Raw genomic sequence first — 20760 nt, forward strand, 5'->3', positions numbered from 1 at the left:
ATTCCCATTGCAGACTTAACGTTAGCGCTCTTGGTTTCAGCGAAGGTTATTTTGGCTTTTCTATACGCTGAGCCAGTTCCTTTCGACAGTAACTTCTTTTCCAATTTCTTCGCATTTTTCGTGTAGCCATTTCACCTTAGCTTTTCTGCAATTCATATTTATTTCATTCTACGTGTCTTGTATATCTGTATTACTGAATTTCCATGAACATTTTTGTACTGATCTCTTCCATCGAACAACTAAAGTATTTGTTCTGTTACCCATGCTTTCTTCGCAGTTAACTTCTTTGTACCTATATCTTCCTTTCCAACTTCTCTGATTGCCCTTTGTAGAGATGTTCACTCCTCTTCAGCTGTACCGGCTACTGAGCTATTTCTTATTGCTGTATCTATAGCCTCAGAAAAGTTCAAATGGTTCAAATGGCTCTGAGCACTATGGGACTCAACTTCTGAGGTCATTAGTCCTCTAGAACTTAGAACTAGTTAAACCTAACTAACCTAAGGACATCACAAACATCCATGCCCAAGGCAGGATTCGAACCTGCGACCGTAGCGGTCTTGCGGTTCCAGACTGCAGCGCCTTTAACCGCACGGCTCAGAAAAGTTCAAGCGTATCTCTTCATGCCTTAGTACTTGTTATGTTACAGCATGTTTTAAGCAATTACTGGCGCTGTTTGCGACATATTTTCTGTGTTCTTTCTTTTTCTATTGCCGCAGAGCGGCTACAGACGACATGATGTTCGCTAAGTAAAAAACGGCAACAGAAAAAAAAGCAAAGCAGTCCGTCTACAGGGCACAAGTGGCCAATAGGGACCATCTGGCAGCCGTGTCATCCTCATGTGAGGATGCGGGTAGGAGGGGCGTGTGGTCAGCACACTACTCTCCCGGTCGTTATGATGGTTTTCTTTGACCGGAGGCGCTACTATTCGGTCGAGTAGCTCCTCGGTTGGCATCACGAGGCTGAGTGCAGCCCGAAATATGGCAACAGCTCATGGCGGCCCCGATGGTCACCCATCCAAGTTAGGACCACGCCCGACAGTACTTCACCTCGGTGATCTGACGGGAACCGGTGTATCCACTGCGGCAAGGCCGTTGCCAACAGGAAATAAGAGCACAGAAAATTCGTCGCAAACAGCGCCAATAATTGCTTTAAAATGCTGTAACACACAATAAATAAGGAAGTTTGAAAGTATCCATAGAAAACTATATTTCAAAAGACGAATAGTAAAAACGTAATAATGTTTCACTGTGTTTGTATAACCATGATATTTTCTGCATGTTTTAGATTAAAAAACCCCACTGATGACGGTGATATTTGTCGCCGAAACTAGTTTGGGATAATAAAGAAATAAACGAATAATAAAGTGTTTTGCATCAAGGCGGACTCAATTTCTGTTGTTACCGTTTTTCTATGTTACCTACAAAGTTTTTAATCGCTCTAGTTCATTTTATGACTGACTATGCATATATTGCATATCTTTTTATGCCACTTTATCGATATTTTCAGGTCACTGTAGCGATAATTTGTAAGGTATTTTGGGTCATTAAAGTCTGGGCCCTGCTGTTACAAGTCCTCTTCCACATTTGTTACCTAAATGACGTCTCACCACTAGAGAGGCAGCTGCCTCTGCTATCAACCCCCCCCCCCCCCTCATCCTGCCCCCCGTGGCGCCCTGATTGACGCGTCACCAATCACCATGGCAGGGACTTACCAGATCACTAATCCCTCTCCCAAGCACTACGCGAAGACTACTCTCGCAAATTAGGAATTACTGGTATGTTTATCGAAATACTATGAACCCAGTGTTCAACGGATGACACAAGTTGCGACATGGCCTCGAACCCAAATAGTGATCCAGGTACTGTCAAATGTTTTTTATTCCACATTGGAGTAAAAAACATTCCACGGATGAGTAGTGATTTTACACTCACGGGCGGGTGTACCAAGTGTCACATTATGCGTCTCTTGTGAATAAGAATATATATTGTTTCACTGTGACTAATAAGAGGCCAAATAAAAGTAAAATGTAAAGAAAAGGGAAAGTTAATTCTGAGAGCACAAATCGTAAATATTTGTCGCAACTCGAGGGCTTTAAAAACTACGAATATTAGTATCGCGTGGTTAATTACAGTTAGTTCTCCTCTTGAGTCACTTGATACAACCGACGGTGTAGGCTATTTTCTGCAGGGGATGGAACGGAGCCTTTGTCCTGAAACGTTTCTGATCCTGAATGCGCCTCTAATATTTGATGAAAGAGTAGTTGCCTGTAGCGACCACCACTGCCCAGTTACGCAACAGGCCAGTCGGCATTACGCAAGTATCAGAATAGAATTGACGTTACTCCTTTAATTACAAATCGTGTCATTTCTCACTTGTGTTTCTAATTAGAGACTGAAAAGGGCTCGAATTTCACTTCTGTGTTAATTCCTTTAGATGTACACCTTCGTTAATCGTGCCAGCGTGGACAATTTTCGAGACAGACTCCCACATCGTCATCGAACAGGTTTTTGATATTTAAAGGGCGATCAAAAAGTTCCATTTGAGGCGTTGCTGCAATGTAAATGTAACTCAGTGCGACTCCGATGGAGTACATATGCGTTGACATGTAAGCAAGGGATTAGTGGAGCATTCGTTACTTCTGACGTGAGTGCGGTTAACGCGGAAAAGTGAAATATGGCAAAGTTATTACCAAGTGCGTCCAAATAGGACGAATGTGGTTTTATTCTTTTCTTGTCTGTTGAAGAACAAATGCCGGTAGACATGCAACGTTGAGTGAAGAATGAGTATGGGGCAGTACGGGGAAAAGTGTGACAAGGTGTTCTGATGCCTTACGATAACACACTTCCCCATATTGCAAATGTCGTGACGCGTAAGTTACGCCAACTCGAGTAGGAGACATTCGAGCACCGGCCCTGTAGTCCTGATCCATTCCCATGCAATTATTGCGCCGTCAGTCCCTTAAAAGAGGCCATGAAGCGTCGACGATTCCTGACTTACGGCAGGAAGTGCAGCAGCAGTTAGGGGAGAACTTCTTCACACAGTAGGACATGTAATTTTACTAAACGGGTATCTTCAACCTGGTACGTTGACGGGACGTTTGCCGTAATGCCCAGGGGGCTTTTTCTGACTGGCACACCGAATCTGGACTGTACGGCCTTCGAACAGAAACTTTTTGATCGCCTCTTTGATGTATGTATAAATACAGGGTGGTCGGAAATTACCGTTACAAACTTCTAGGACTTGTAGAGGGGAGTGAGTACATCGTATTTTGAATAGGAACCCATGTCCGGGAACATCATCCAACGAGATTACAGAGCTTTCCTGAAAATGATTCGGTCAGTGATCTCCAATCAATGACGTTGTCGATCATTTTCAGCAAACACTGCACGAAAATTACTGCAAGATACTTTAAATGACCGGTGAAGTAGATCAGGGCCGCTTTGTATTTTATTCAAAAGCATTTCAGTGCCGATTTCGCTGTTGTAGCCGCTGAATGTTCTGAAACATTGTGAATAAATACATATACATTTCAAAATTCGAGGAAAAGATATTAGTGCATAATGATAACAATAAATTATATAAATAAGTTTAATCTTTCTTAAAGCCAGCAAAAAATTGACCCAGAATAGCTGAACTCTGCAGCGCAGTATATGGAAGGCTAGATAGAAGTGATTCAGAGCTCAAAAAACAATCGAAATAGCTTTACATTTTCTTGTTTTAGCAACGAATTCCATACATCTCTGAACATCTGCAAATAACTGATGTGGAACACATACGGCTGGAATCGTTCATAGGATATCTGCGTTTTACAATATCGACTCAAACAAAATACATATTTACTAATTCAGGAAGGGAGACGCATATATGCACTAGAGCTAGTTTATATTCTTAATACTGTACAAATGCTAGAGATTTGAACATGGTAGGGAAGCTAAAAAATCTGAAATGGGAAATGGTAAGGCTCGATATACATATAGTAAAGTGGAAAGAAGACAAGCATTTTAGGTGCGACAAATATACGATAATGTCAACAGCAACAGAAAACCGTGTAATGGGACTAGGGTACGTTACGAATAGAAACGTAGCACCGAAAGTGATTTACTGAGAACAGTTCAGTGATAGGTTTGTTCTCATCAGAATCAAAATCAATCCATCGCCGACAACAATAGTTCAGGTACAAATGTCGACGTCGTAAGCAGACGATAAACAGGCAGGGAACGTGTATGAGGAAACGGGTAATTCAGTACGTAAAGGGAGATAAAACCTAATAACCATTGAGGTGGGAATGCAGTTGTAGGGGAAAGAGTAGAAGAAATGATTACGAGAGAATATGGCCAACGTAGTAGGAGGAAAAAGACTGAGTTCTGCAATAAATTTTAGCAAGCCGTAGCTATTGCTCTGTTCACGAATCGCAAGAGGAGGAGGTTTACATGGGAAAAGCCCGTAGGAACGAGGATATTTCAGTTTGATTACCTCATGGTCAGGCAGAGATACCGAAATCAGATATCGGATTGTAAGGTGTACCCAGGAGGAGATATAGATTCAGATAAATATTTAGTAATGATGAAGAGTAGCCTGAAGTTCAAGAAAATCGTACAGAAGAATAACTATGGAAGGAGGCATGGTACTGAAGTAGTAAGGTATGAAGAGATACGGTTGAAGTTCTCTGTAATAATGAGGAGCTTAGTCCTGGCAGTTCAGTTGAAGAGCATTCACAGATGTTGGAAACGCAAACATAGGTATCACTAACGTAACTACGAAGAAATCCTGGGCAAGAGAAGAAATACTTCAACTGTTCGACAAAAGTAGGAAGTACACAAATTTTCAGAGAAAGACAGAAAGAATGTGAAGAAAAAGAAACGACTATCGGATGGACTGACTCAGGGTATACTAAAGTCAAATCAACTTTCGCTACGATTAAAAGCAAGGGCGGCAACATTAAGGGTCCAATGGGAATTTCGGTTTTAAACTCACAGGAGGGAAACAGTACATTGAATATTCTACGAAGGAGACGACGTCTGATGATGTGACAAAAAAACAGGCGTTCGTAGAGAAGAAATAGGTCACCCAGTATCAGAGCAGATCTTAAGAGTTCCGGACAGCTGAAGATAAAAAAAAAGACAGAAGGGATAGATAACATTCCATCGGAATTCTAAAATCATCCGGAAGAAGTGACAACACATCGACTATTCACGCTGGTGTGACTTGCGGTATACCGTCAAACTTTCTGAAAAACATCACACAGAAAATTCCGAAGGTAGCAGGATAGTTTTGTCATGCTGACTGAGATTAGGCTGTCAATATCTGTTTGTATCGGGTTTGGTCATCATTTACATAGTACTTCATTGGGTAACAACTGTCATGGTTTTTTTGCTATGTGAAGTAATAGTTATTCTGATTGGGTAGTACGTATTTTGTGCGTTAGACTTTGAATTTTGTGACATGCATTAGCTGTTTAGTACTTTATGTTGTTGTTGTTGTTGTTGTTGTGGTCTTTAGTCCAGAGACTGGTTTGATGCAGCTCTCCATGCTACTCTATCCTGTGCAAGCTTCTTCATCTCCCAGTACCTACTCCAACCTACATCCTTCTGAATCTGTTTAGTGTATTCATCCCTTGGTCTCCCTATACGATTTTTACCCTCCACGCTGCCCTCCAATACTAAATTTGTGATCCGTTGATGCCTCAGAACATGTCCTACCAACCGATCCCTTCTTCTAGTCGAGTTGTGCCGCAAACTTCTCTTCTCCCCAATCCTATTCAACACTTCCTCATTAGTTATGTGATCTACCCATCTAATCTTCAGCATTCTTCTGTAGCACCACATTTCGAAAGCTTCTATTCTCTACTTGTCTAAATTATTTATCGTCCACGTTTCACTTCCATACATGGCTACACTCCATACAAATACTTTCAGGAACAACTTCCTGACACTTAAATCTATACTCGATGTTAACAAATTTCTCTTCTTCAGAAACTCTTTCCTTGCCATTGCCAGTCTACATTTTATATCCTCTCTACTTGTACCATCATCAGTTATTTTGCTCCCCAAGTAGCAAAACTCCTTTACTATTTTAAGTGTCTCATTTCCTAATCTAATTCCGGCAGCATCACCCGATTTAATTCGACTACATTCCATTATCCTCGTTTTGCTTTTGTTGATGTTCATCTTATATCCTCCTTTCAAGACACTGTCCATTCCGTTCAACTGCTCTTAGAGGTCCTTTGCTGTCTCTGACAGAATTACAATGTCGTCGGCGAACCTCAAAGTTTTTATTTCTTCTCCATGGATTTTAATTCCTACTCTGAATTTTTCTTTTGTTTCCTTTACTGCTTGCTCAATATACTGATTGAATAACTCGGGGCCGGCCGAAGTGGCCGTGCGGTTAAAGGCGCTGCAGTCTGGAACCGCAAGACCGCTACGGTCGCAGGTTCGAATCCTGCCTCGGGCATGGATGTTCGTGATGTCCTTAGGTTAGTTAGGTTTAACTAGTTCTAAGTTCTAGTGGACTAATGACCTCAGCAGTTGAGTCCCATAGTGCTCAGAGCCAGAATAACTCGGGGATAGGTTACAACCCTGTCTCACTCCCTTCCCAACCACTGCTTCCCTTTCATGACCTCGATTCTTATAACTGCCATCTGGTTTCTGTACAAATTGTAAATAGCCTTTCGCTCCCTGTGTTTTACAACAGCACATTGTTTCACAGGATGATTTGATAATGGGTTACGAATGAAAACCCGAAACTAGTCAGTATCAAGTAATAATAAGAGCTACTTAGCAAGTTCGGCTGTTTATCTTTTTGAAATAGTATCACAAGCTGCTGAGGCTTCTGCATCCCAGCATGATGCAAATGAGTGAACGGAGGCTGTGATGAAAACTAGAAATCTGTAGCCAGAAATGTGGAGAATAATATGGTGCATTGGAATCTTGAATAAAACCAACCCTCTTCCAGAAAAAAATCGTCCCTCGTACCATCGTTATTATTTTGGTTAATGTTCATTTCTGAAGAAACATGATTCTTGGCAGCTATACTGATGTCTGAGGGATGATTTAAAAAAGTGACGTGGCTCGAATGTAGTGCGTGTGAAGTACTAGTCTTCCACCTTCAACGGTTGTGCTTACGTCACTGCTCGACAGCCGGCAGCTTCGTAAATTTTGAACCTCGTCTTGTATTACTAATGGCTCTGATATCGATACGAAGACCGCACGTTCGCCGACGTACGCCGCGGTCAGCGCTAGGCGGTGCTCGCAAGGCACTGTGGAATGCTACAGGAGGGGGGAAAGGGGTGTCCTAGTCTTTAGGGGCCGGTATCGGCCGGTCCACCGGACTTTGTGTCGTCTAGGACAGTGTTTCCCCAACCTGGGGGTAATTACCACCTGAGGGATAAAATGAAATTTTCTGAGGGTTAAAAACTAATTTCACTCACGAAACCAAATTATTTTCAAAAGACCACTTCTATAATCTCAATTTTGAAACACTCTAATATTTATTATATAAGTTATTAATAATTACTTTTTCTCAGTTATTAGCATCAATGCAGCGAAGGTTAGAGGTTCCTCACATAGTCCACCCACTACACCAATGATTCCGAACCATTCTGAAACCATTACCCCTAAGTGCAGTTAGAGATTAGCTAGTACCCCCCCCCCCCCTCCCCACCCTTTCCTCACCATCATTAACTTGAGCTCCCATGTAAACTTTAGAACGGGAACGAACTTTCTTTGAAAGATGAAAGATAAATGATATTTTGTTATTATTGCTTCATTAGCGGTCTTGCCGCAGCGGTAACACCGGTTCCCGTCAAATAAGCAAAGTTAAGCGCTGTCGGGCTGTGCTAGAACTTGGATGGGTGACCATCCAGTCTACCGAGCGCTGTTGGCATGCGGGGTGCGCTCAGCTCTTGTGAGGCTAACTGAGGAGCTACTTCATTGAGAATTAGCGGCCCATGTCTCGTAAACCTACATACCGACCGAGGGGAGGGGGAGGGGGGTACTAGCTAATTCTAGTTCCACTGAGGGGTAATGGTTTAGGAGTTCGTGACTCTGCCGGACCGCTGTTTTGGAAGAGTTCGCTCATTGCTACGACAACTTGGCTGTTGACTCCTGGATTTACGGTTGAACAGTCTTGTTCTATTTCGACTGTAGTGGACTCTGACTCGGTGTGGGCAGATCGTTGCATAATTCTCCGAAACCGATTGCCACGAACAGATTTATTACAAACCGATTGCTTAAGGTGAAAAGTTTCTCTCTCTCTCTCTCTTTTTTCTTCTTTTTTTTTCCCTCTCTCCTTGTGCAACGTAACAGACACATTCAGCCAGTACACAAAATTGCATGAAGTCATCCGCCCCATTTCATATTGATCCTTTTACTTATATTTACCTCATCACATTGCTTCGTGTGATTGAAACTTTCGTATGTTTCTGTCCTTATAAATTAGCCCCGGCCCTAAGAACATATACTGGAAGTCAGACTCAATTCTTACTCACAGTCGCGTAACAGGTTCTGTGGCAGATGGCTACCGTTTCTGCAAAGCCCGATAAAAGAAGTGTCATCTCAATTTTGACACTGTTTTATATAATCCTTCTGAAGCAGTTTATGTATTTCAGTGGAAGAAGGAGATCCAAATACCTCGATCCTAACAACTAGTTTCAGTTAAAAGGTAATGTAATTATTGTTAATTAATTGAAGCACTGATGAAGACATATTAAGAAGTTTCAAATTTAACCTGGACCAAATCTAGTTACCGCTGAGGAAACGAGATTCTTTCATGTACAGCATTATGAACATTCTGTTAAAGTTTTATTTTGACTTTTCGCTAGAGATATTTGTTTTCCTGTTTTTTGCCCTTTCTACCTCTTCCTATCCAGTCCAGTCACAGCATTGGTTGCAATAACGAGTGCTAGCTAAAAAAAGTAACATTTATGCAAGAAAACTCAGAGAAGCGATTGAAATTTCTGAGAATATATCATCACTGGAGAGGATGGCTGTAATATTCCGGCTTCCTGGCAGCCCGCCTTGAAGGAACTGAATACTCGGCCGCAGTGTGTGCGGGCAGGAAGTCGCCTCTGTGGAAAATAATATTGTTGATACATATTCCCCCTCTCTTGCTCTGCCCGGTCCACTACTAGCAGCAGGAAGAATTTTAGCCAGTAACTCTTTTCCAGCATAAGTGCATGAAAAATCCCTTTGTATCCAATGAGGATGTCCCACCAATGATAACCACAACAATTTAGCTAGTAACTCCCTCCTCCGTCATTAGCGCGGGAAACTTCACTTACAATCCAACGACGATGGCCCACCAATGGAGTCCATAACCCCGCTCCTCCATCATTAGCGCGAGAAAACTCCTCCTTTATAAGACAACGCGACGCTAATTTTTGGCAGTTCTCGGTCAACCATGGGCACCAACAAGATGCTGAAGACGATATCAGCAGAGGGATGGAAACGTCGATCGTCTAAAAAAATTGTGACGGCGTCTAATAACCCACAAGATTGTATCTGCATTATAAACAGTTTCCATATGACCCGAACCATCAGTTTTTGAGGAATTCCGAGTGTCATTTGGATGCACTGAAGTATCTGTGTTATTTCCAATCGACTTAACTTAAATTTACAAGATGATGAATGTGAGTCATACGACACATCGTAATTGTGACACAAGATTGTCTGATGTCAACGGAATGACGTCACTAGCCATCAATAAAAGCAGCAGCCTCAGCTGAAGGGGCGTCGTCTTTGGCAGTAGCACATGGCGTGGTCTGTTGTTGCGGTGAGAATCTTCACACACGCTTCTGCAGATGGAACTGCGTATGTTTACGACATGACGGTGCATTTTCTTTTCTTTACCTAGGATGAAGGTGGAAACACTGCTCTTTAGTGGTTCAGTTCTTTGATCTCATGTTGGTTATGTAAAGAATAACAACAGTCCTGTTGTTTGTTGGTTATGACTCTAAAAGAACCTGCAACACATGTGTGAAGCTATGAATGATCGAAGACGCCAAATGAGCGACTGAAGCGTTGTTAATGGTGACACGACTTAATATTAATGAAAATAAATATGCGAGTACACCTCGAGATTATCATTTATTCTATTTATTGTAAGTCTTTTCGCTTGCGAAAGAGTCGATTCGTCAAATTGAATACTTCACCTCGATGTTTCGAAAACGCTTGTGAAGTACATGCTACTAGACCAGTATTTTTTACCTACACAGAGGTGACAAAAGTCATGGGAGAGCGAGATGCACATGATATACAGCTGCGGTAGTAAACTGTACACAAGGTCCAATAGTGCAGTGCATTGGCGCAGCTGCCGTTTGCATTCAGGTCATTCATATGAAAAGGTTTCCGGCTAGATTATGCCCTCACAACGGGAATTAAAGGACCTTGAACGCGGAACGGTAGGAGTTACACACATGGGGCGTTACATTTCCGAATTCGTTATAGAATCAATATTCCGAGTTACACAGTGTCAAAAGTTCGCCGAGAAAACCGAATTTCCGGATTACCTCTCATGACGGACAATGCAGTGGTCGACGGCCTTCACTTAACTACCGAGAGCAGCAACGTCTGCGTACAGTTGTCAGTGCTATCAGACTAGCAACACTGGATGAAATATCCACAGAATTCAGTGTGGTACACAGGCGAACGTGTCCGCTAGAAAACTGCGGAGAAATTTGGCGCCGGCCACTGTGGCCGAACGCATCTAGGCGCTTCAGTCCTGAACCGTGCTCGTGCTACGGTCGCAGGTTCGAATCCTGCCTCGTCCATGGATGTGTGTGCTGTCTTTGGTGTTCTAAGTCTAGGGGACTGATGATCTCGGATGTTAAGTCCCATAGCGCTGGAACCATTTTTTTGAAATTTGGCGTTAACGGGCTGAGGCTGCAGATGACCGACGGTAGCGCTTTTGCAAACAGCACGACATCGCCTGCAGTGTCTCTCTTGCGCTCTTGACCATTTCTGTCGGACCCCTGGACGACTGGAAAACTCTGGCCTGCTCAGATGAGTCCCGATTTCAGTTGTTAAGAGCTGATGGCAGTGTTCGACAGTGCGCAGACTCCACGATGCCATGAAACCAAGTTGTCAACAAAGCACTGTCCAAGCTGTTGGTGGATGCATATGGTGTCTACATGGAATGGACTGAGTCCTCTGGTTCTACTGGAAAATGGCTCTGAGCACTATGGGACTCAACATCTGAGGTCATCAGTCCCCAAGAACTTAGAACTACTTAAACCTAACTAACCTAAGGACATCACACACATCCACGCCCGAGGCAGGATTCGAACCTGCGACCGTAGCAGTCCCGCAGTTCCGGACTGAAGCTCCTAGAACCGCACGGCCACACGGCCGGCCTGGTTATACTGAACAGATCATTGACTGAAATTATCAGTCGGCAGCTGCACAGACATTTACTAAATTAACTTCTTGACAGGCTTTGGCAAATTATTTTGCTGTCCACAGCCGCCGTGTCAGCCTCAGCCCACAGGCGTCACTGGATGTGGATATGGAGGGGCATGTGGTCAGCACACCGCTCTCCCGGCCGTACGTCAGTTTTCGAGACCGGAGCCGCCACTTCTCAATCAAGTTTCTCCTCAGTTTGCCTCACAAGGGCTGAGAGCATCGCTCTTGCCAACAGCGCTCGGCAGACCAGATGGTCACCCATCCAAGTGCTAGCCCAGCCCGACAGTGCTTAACTTCGGTGATCTGACGGGAACTGGTGTTACCACTGCGGCAAGGCCATTGGCTGAGAGATAGAATGCTTCGTTAAAAATTTTTAAGTAGTCGTGTCAAACTATTAAAAAGTAATGTAACAAATACGAATGTATGATGACCAAAAGAACTTCCCATCGCAAGTAAGATATTAAAAAACCACGAGATATATGATGATTAGCACCAGCAGAGCGGAAATGGTTATTTTCGGCTTCTTGGAGACCATTTGCAGCCATTGATGTACTTCAATTCCCAAATAACGACGGATTTTTTATGGATGACAATGAGCCATGTCACCGCGCCACTGTTCTTCGCGAAAGGTTTGAAGAACATTCTGGACATTTCGAGCGAATGATTGGGGACACATTTTAGAGGTCAGTTATGCCCAGAAACCAGTACCAGCAACGCTTTGGGAATTATGGGCGCAATATTTTTGTAGGGAACTTCCAACGAGTCCATGCCACGTTGAGTTCCTGCACTACGCTGGGCAAAAGGCGTTCCGATACGATATTAAGAGATGTCCCATGACTTTTGTCACTTCAGTGACGTGGGCACCAATCGCGCGAAAGATGCATAAAAGCGGCGACACGATGGTTGTATGGTTCCCTTTGTCAGTGGTGAAGTACTCGCCAAGGAACGCACCACTGCCGTTGCAGACCTGAGGAGTAAAGACGGAGAAGTGTGTGTGTGTGTGTGGGTACTGACCGAGAATCTCGACGGTGTGTATCTGGGTGCGGTCGGCGTTCTCGCTGATCTGGCAGCCGTAGTCGCCCGCGTCCTGCGGCCGCACGTCGCTGATCTGCAGGTTGTAGCCGTCCACCAGCCGGAAGCGCGGGTCGCGCGTCACCATCAGCGTGGCCGCAGTCAGCACGGCCGTGCCGCGCCGCCACAGCAGCACGTAGTCCCCTGTAGGCAGAGGGATAGTCGACTCTCGCTAAATCCAGTATCGATTAATCGAACTTACCGCTAAATCAAACTTATTGACTTGGACAGGATTTGTGATTGGTGTAAAGAATGACAGCTAATTCTAAATATAGACAAATGTAAATTAATGCAGATGAATAGGAAAAAGAATCGTGTAATGTTTGAATACTCCATTAGTAGTCACGTCGATTAAATATTTGGGCGTAACATTGCAGAGGGATATGAAGTGGGACAAACATGTAATGGCACTTGTGGGGAAGGCGGATAGTCGTCTTCGGTTCATTGGTAGAATTTTGGGAAGATGTGGTTCATCTCTAAAGGAGACCGCTTATAAAACACTAATACGACCTATTCTTGAGTACTGATCGACTGTTTGGGATCCCTATCATGTCGGATTGAGAGAGGACATAGAAGCAATTCAGAGGCGGGCTGCTAGATTTGTTACTGGTAGGTTTGATCATCACGCGAGTGTTTCGGAAATGCTTCAGGAACTCGGGTGGGAGTCTCTGGAGGAAAGAAGGCGTTCTTTTCGTGAATCGCTACTGAGGAAATTTAGAGAACCAGCATTTGAGGCTGACTGCAGTACAATTTTACTGCCGCCAACTTATATTTCGCGGAAAGACCACAAAGATAAGATAGAGTAGTGCTCGTACAGAGGCACATAGGAAATCAGTTTTCCCTCGTTCTGTTTGAGAGTGGAACAGGGAGAGAAGATGCTAGTTGTAGTACGAGGTACCGTCCGCCACGCACCGTATAGTGGATTGCGGAGTATGTATGTAGATGTAGATGGTCAAGCCCCGTGGGAAAAAAATCACAAAGAATCAAAATTATCTTATGTGTTTTGATACCCTCGACAAATAAGGGCGAGTGTCATGACAGACTTCACCATAAAAAAAACTACAATTCAACATCAGCAGCTATCCAACACTGGGTAATTCCAGTTGTTTAGAAACCACTCAAAAAATTAATTGAAATGCATGTGACTGATCACAACGTTTATCAGGCAAGACGTAGTGAAGAACGCATGTGACATTATGACCGCCTACTTAGTAGATGGTAAGACCACCCTTAGCAAGGATGAGAGATGCTATGGCATGGAAGCAATAATGCCTTGGAAGATCGCAGGAGGGAACTGGCACCACACCTGAGCTCAAGTCACTCAATTCCCGAAAATTAAGAGGAGGGGGACGATGAGCTCTGACGGTACCTTCAATCGCATCCCAGATGTGTTCAGGTTCAGATCTGGCAAGTTGGGGGGCCAATTCGTTAATTCTAACACGCCACTGTGATCGTCGAACCACTCCATCACACTCCTGGCCTTTTGCCATGGTGCATTATCTTGTTGAAAGATGCCTCCACTGTCTGGAAACATGACCGTCACGAAGGGGCATACTTAGTATGCAACCAGTGTACGATTCTCCTTGGTGCCATGCACGAGCTCCGCTGGATCTATGAACGCCGACGTGAATGTTCCTCAGGGCTTAGTGGAACCGCCGACAGCTAGTCTCCATCCCGTACTAAAGGTGTCAAGTGGGTGTTCCCCTGGAAGACAACGGATTCATCCCTCACATCGGCGTGATAAAAAAGGTGTCGGCATTCATCAGACAGGGCAACGCTCTACCACTGCACCAACGTCCAGTACCGATGATCACTTGCACATTCCAGTAGTGGCTGCCGGGGTCGTGGTGTTAATATTGGCACATGCATGGATCATTGGCTGCGGAGGCACATCTTAAGAGTGTTGGGTACACTGTTCAGACACGCTTGTACGCTACACGGCATTAAGGTCTGATGTTAGTTCCGTCACAGTTCATCGCCTGTCCTGTTTTACCAGCCTGCCCAGTACACCACGTTCGACATCTGTAATGAGGGAAGCCCGTCCAATCCCACGACATCTGGGCGTGGTCTCACCTTTGTTTCGTCGCAGCATTCCTCGAACAACGGACAAGTTATGCAGTTCCAGAAATGCTCGTACGGAGCCTCCGGGTCATCACAATTTGCCTTCGATGAAATTCAGATTGATCGTGCTCCCTCTCCATTCTACACCCGGACAGCAATCTCCCTGATACGACATACTCCTTGCGTGTGTCCGCCTAGCAGACATTCCTCGCCAGGTAACGTTGCCATCGCCTGGACGGGTTTACATCGATACTGGGTAGATGGTTATGATGCTCTGGCTGATCACTGTATGTGCCACAACAGTTAACCTTCGCAACTGCAACGTAAAAGACTCAGTTGTCTCATGGGTAATGATTATTCAGTGCTGCAATAATTATTAGTGGAACTAAGGGATTGCACAGATTATGTGTATTAGAGTGCAATAAAATTAGCTTTATAGACGATCTTTCGTGCAGAAAATCTGAATCTTATTTAAATTCGACAACTCATACCTCTGAACGCATTAACTAGAGCTATTTTCTGAGCATTCAGTGAAAGTTTGTCTGCAGCGTAAGCTGGCAGCGCTGCTGCATTTGTCGTTAGTCTGCTGTACAAATACTTACCCAAAAATGCTGAATAATTACATGAGGTAAGTAACACTCATAGTGTAATGAAGTGTACGAGATATTTATCAGTGACGGTGCAATTAAATAGGGGAGGTGTTATTATGTGGCTTGTTCCAGAACTTAATAAATAATTATAACTCCAAACCCACATGGCTGAGAGAAGTAGGAAGAGACATCGAAAATGCAGGAGTCGGCTTGGACAGAATAAAAGAATACAATGCTTTTTAAATAACCAGTAGAAATGGCTGGCTTTCAGGACAGGAAAAGAATCAAGAACTGGAAGAAAGGAGACACAAGAAGAGTAGGAAAAATTTTTCGAACAATGAAACATACAGGCCCGAAGGAAACTGCCTTTGCAAACAAACTAGTCTAAGCAATGCGTTGATTTGTCGTTCCTTCCAAAAGGATTAATTGAAATAAGAAAAGAAAAACAACATGCATGGAAAAATGTTATGATTTAGTGAACCGTTTAGTAGGTATTGCTAAGTGTATCTCACAGCGTTTCGTGAATCATCACAGTATTCACATACCATAGCTAATAAGTATCTCTAAAGAAATTCAGGTATTCAAACTAAAACTGAAATGAAATTTTAATGGGTGTTTTGTAATGGAAACTGAATTTCTAAGTATCTTAAAGCAAATGGGGAAATAGGAACATCCCTATGGACCAGCATTAAACGAGAGCTTCCTATGAAAATACACGTGAGGAACGTTCAGGACGATAACCAACAGAGTACTAACATATAAATGGAAAGTTCCGGGTAAGCAACAAACAAAAATTATAACTCAAATTCATCACAATGGTTTACAGGCGTTATATTCGCTTTGGGAGAGTGATAAAAATTTTCTTCTCGTTTGTGGATTATTTTGTACAATAACCCGTTCTTCAGCGAGCAAAGTGTGTAGACCTATGTGAAACCAGAAAAGGATCAGCGTTTTTTCTGGATGCAGCGTTCTTTCTGACGCATCATCACGACAAAACAGAGTGTTTACGTTATCTTTCATTTACCAAACTGGAAGAATAATTTAGTTATGTGGCTTTATAGTAATTCTGTGCACTACGTTATACTGGTGAGTATAATTCCTATACTGGAGTGAAGTTATAAAACAATAGGATTGGAATACCTTGGCGTTTTGGTATGTGCATACCTGATATGGCACAGTTCATCCGTAAGAGTTCTTTTACGTCGCCATATAGGTTTTCTGTTCATTATACCTTTATCTGTTCCCCATTTTTTTATGCCTTGTCACAAACTATTACAAAATCATGTCATCATAGCTGCCGTTTAATGCAACCGGTTACCTGTTTCGGACGTTACGAAATATCTACATAATTTTCAGCTGAGCTACAGTGTAACACATTAGCTTCGTCGACGTGTATAGTTGCGTCAACATTAAACAATATAAGAAGTAAGACTACAAGCATTTGATATGTAACTTTTAAGATGGCGATATAATTAGATGCTATGTCATCCGAGCTGGGCAGATAATGAAGTATACTTATGAATAAATTAATGAGCTGCCAGCATGAAAGCCTCTTTGTCTGTAACGAAACGAACACGACCGTCTTCGCAGCCCAGCTATTTTTGTAAAATAAGAAGAAGCGATACCAGTTAATTCCAGCTAGATAGAGTCAATAGTTCAATTGCTTAATATCATCCCACATATTGTATTTTTAATATTAAAAAAGACGAATTGTAGCACTGAGATTTTAATATGTCTGCCGGATAATTAATCCAATGGTTTCATTGCATGACAACTCTGTTATCAAAATTCTAAAAAAAGATAATGTATCATCAGAGTGTGATTTATTTGCGCTGCTGCTACAGTCGCAGGTTCGAATTCTGCCTCGGGCATGGATGTGTGTGATGTCCGTAGGTTAGTTAGGTTTAAGTAGTTCTAGGGGACTCATGACTTCAGATGTTAAGTCCTATAATGCTTAGAGCCATTTGAACCATATCACTCCAACTGCAGACGCCACACACCATTACAGAGCCTCCACCAGTTTGAGCAGTCCCCTGCTGACATGTAGGGTCCATGGATTCATGAGGTTGTTTCCATACCCGTACACGTCCATCCTCTCAGTACAATTTGAAACGAGGCTCCTCCGATTAGGCGACATGTTTCCAGTCATCAACAATCCAATGTTGGCATTGACGGGCCCAGGCGAATTGTAAAGACTTGTGTCAACAATGATGAAGTGCACATGAATTTGCGTTCGGCTTCGGAAGCCCATATCGATGATATTTCGTTGAATGGTTCGCACGATGACACTTCTTGATGGCCCAGCACTGAAATCTGCAGCAATTTGCGGAAGAGTTGCACTTCTGTCACACTGAACGATTCTCTTCAGTCATCGTTGATCCCATTCTTGCAGGATCTTTTTCCGGCAAAGACGGTGTCGGAGATTTGATGTTTTACCGTATGCCATGATATTTCACGGTTTACCAGTGAAATGGTCGTCCGGGAAAATCCCCACTTAAACGCTGCCTCAGAGATGCTGTGTTCCGTGACACGTGCGCCGACTGTAACACCATGTTCGAACTCACTTGAATCTCGATAAGCTGCCGTTATAGCAGCCGTAACAGATCTAACGAATGCACCAGACACTTGTTGTCTTTTATAGGCGTTGCCGACTGCAGTGCCGTATTCTTTCTGTTTGCATTGTATTTGAATATGTATGCCTTTACCAAATGGGGTGCACTCAGCCTCGTGATGCCAATTGAGGAGCTACTCGACCGAGTAGTAGCGGCTTCGGTCAAGAATACCATCATAACGACCGGGAGAGCGGTGTGCTGACCCCATGCCCCTCCTATCCGCGTCCTACTCTGAGGATGACACGGCGGTCGGATGGTCCCGGTAGGCCACTCGCGGCCTGAAGACGGAGTGCTTTTTATACCTTTACCAATTTCTTTGGCGCTTTAGTGTAGAAAAAATTCAAGCTGAACCTAATGATGTGTCTGGTCAGAGTGATTCTTCATGCTCTCGTAATTTGGCGAAGTACCTTTTAACACCACTGGCCGTATCGAAAGTAAATGGACGTCTGTGCAAGGGAAATGAAGTATTTAGCTTGAAAATGTTGTGTAAGCTGGTACCCCATAGATTCCTGAGTCTACCACCCGATCACTTTGTGTAAATTACACAATAAATAAAGATATACATCCCCATCTTCGAGTAATCGCTTCTGTTTACTACTGGCAGGTAGCAACAGCTATTGTCGAGACAGTGTAAGAAGTTACCTCGCAGCGCTGTTGCCAACTTTCGACTACGAAGCGCTAACGACTTCAGGCGAAAACAGTAGCCGTCTACGACGCTGTGAAATCACTGAGACGGTGCCATACAGAAATTTATAAACTCGAGTTACGTTATTGCTCGACGTCGGAGTGCGAAGCTGCCGCGCCCAGCCCACTGCAGCTGTCTGGAATCAACTTCACCTATTCGGGTATAGTTTCCACGCTTGGTCACTCTTCAGATTAGCTACTGCATGGCAACCAACTCTCTAGCAAGGAAGGAAGAGAAATTTAGGGCTGAATGTCTCGTTGACGAATATACCATTAGATATGAAGTACAAATTCGGAATAGAGGAGAATTAGGAAAAAAGGCGGTATCCTTTTTAAACGAAGTATCTCATCATTCTCCTTAATTGATTTAGAGAAAACAGAGAAGATTTAAATCTGGGTACGTGGCCAGGGTCTGAACCCAGACTTACTGAACGCGCGTCTACCTCCCTAACCATTGTGTCATCTCTGCGATTTTCTGGGATTTAGTTAGAACGCTGCGAAACCATTATTGCCAAAAATAAGAACAATTCCAACTCCACTATCTCTGCAAAAACAATTCCTGATTGCAAGAATGTCCATCAAGGTCCTCAGCTAAATCTCCTACAGTGTATAATGGAGTGCTGACTTGACCATCGCCGGCCGGAGTGGCCATGCGGTTCTAGGCGCTACAGTCTGGAACCGCGTGACCGGTACGGTCGCAGGTTCGAATTCTGCCTCGGGCATGGATGTGTGTGATGTCCTTAGGTTAGTTAGGTTTAAGTAGATCTAAGTTCTAGGGGACTGATGACCTCAGATGTTAAGTCCCATAGTGCTTCAGACCGAGAGTGGCCTACCGGGACCATCCGACCGCCGTGTCATCCTCAGGGTAGGAGGCGGATAGGAGGGGCGTGGGGTCAGCACACCGCTCTCTCGGTCGATGATGGTATTCTTGACCGAAGCCGCTACTATTCGGTCGAGTAGCTCCTCAATTTTAACCATTTGAACTTCACCATCTGTTTGGGAAGTGAAGCTTCCCAGCAACTTCCATTTTCTAAATGAGTGTCATCGTTAAGTTTTAGTCATTTTATGTTGCCTTTTAATACCACAGACAAACTGGAGACACATTGTTATCCATTATACACGAATGGCTGGCTTCTTCATGAGTTACTGAACACCGGAATTATACTAACGTAGCATTTTACTTGTACCCATTATAAACTTCGTTGGCTGCAGGTCGTTATGCAGTATTTAGCATTTTCTACTGTGTCACGCACTCAGAAAGAAATTGGTTTTTGATGTATAAGGTTAGTGCAGCAATAAAATTCAGTTATTGGGGAGCTGAACTATCATATATGTAACTCATCATCACTGCACTGCTACGTGGACAGACGAAACAATACATAAAATTCTGTTGCTGGGGAGCTAAACTATCATATCTGCAACTCATCATCACTGTACTGCTATGTGGACAGACGAAACAATACTTTATATACTTCAACACAGAGCGTCTGGCGAAAGGGTAAATGTAAAAACTTGCTTCGTACGCAACATTTACATTAAAGAAAGCAGTGAAACTGACACGTAAGGTAGCTTGAAAGTGTTAAATTCAAGTCGAATTAGTGAATACCTACATTAAAACATTCTATTTACACCTGTATATCCGGTATACGTAGTTATCGCATGGAACGCCAAGCACAGTTTGCACAGTGTTGTATGGTATCGGATGTATAGTAGTGTAAAGATACAATTCGTGTGTTCCAGATAAGTGGTTCTAAAACAGGAAAATATCAACATGTGAAAAACTATCTGTCCCTTAGTTTGCTTTTCGTGTTGCAGTTTCGTTGTCTATCCAGTGTACTGTAACAGAGGGCAGGCTATGTATCACTTCGTCAGTGAAACTCCAGTTCTAACATTTGAATAGTCATGATTTTCTATGTTCGTGCTTATACGGTCCATAAAATATTCCCTGCCACCTGCTATAAAATGTCATTGCGTAATCACAACTGAGATATCGTTCATTCTCGTCTTTTTTCAGATTTTTTTAACATATGAGACTGTATCTACAATATAACAACTAATCTACAAATTGCAAGAAGTAAGCGTTTCGTGAACCGAATGCAGTAAGTTTTCGCGGCGTGTACATCGAAACCAACGAAACAATGTTGCCCAGGAGTGTCTGGCCCCAACAGAGAACTCAGACAGAATAGAAATAAAAGACACGAACAGAACTCGTCAGAATTCCCGTAACAGATTTAAGGATTCTCTTGATATGCTATACGTCTTGGGGCAGATGCCGACAGCAAGGTGGCGTAATATTTGAATTACTTCCCAAGTGAAAATGTACATTTTCTATGATTTTAGAAGTAA

The 20760-nt window shown here is 43.3% G+C and overlaps 1 protein-coding gene and 1 pseudogene across 2 annotated transcripts in view; both read right to left on the bottom strand.

Moving 5' to 3' along the window:
• Positions 1–20760, bottom strand: part of LOC126262510 (lachesin-like) — a 971377-nt gene that overhangs the window by 371898 nt on the left and 578719 nt on the right. For both annotated transcript variants that reach the window (XM_049959183.1, XM_049959182.1), the window contains exon 3: positions 12411–12611. In XM_049959183.1, the coding sequence (XP_049815140.1) occupies positions 12411–12611 (201 nt within the window). The remainder of the gene's footprint in view (positions 1–12410; positions 12612–20760) is intronic.
• Positions 11623–11740, bottom strand: LOC126263780 (5S ribosomal RNA; annotated as a pseudogene).

The sequence above is a fragment of the Schistocerca nitens genome, chromosome 6, assembly GCF_023898315.1.
Source record: "Schistocerca nitens isolate TAMUIC-IGC-003100 chromosome 6, iqSchNite1.1, whole genome shotgun sequence".
Classification (NCBI taxonomy): Eukaryota; Metazoa; Arthropoda; class Insecta; order Orthoptera; family Acrididae; genus Schistocerca; species Schistocerca nitens.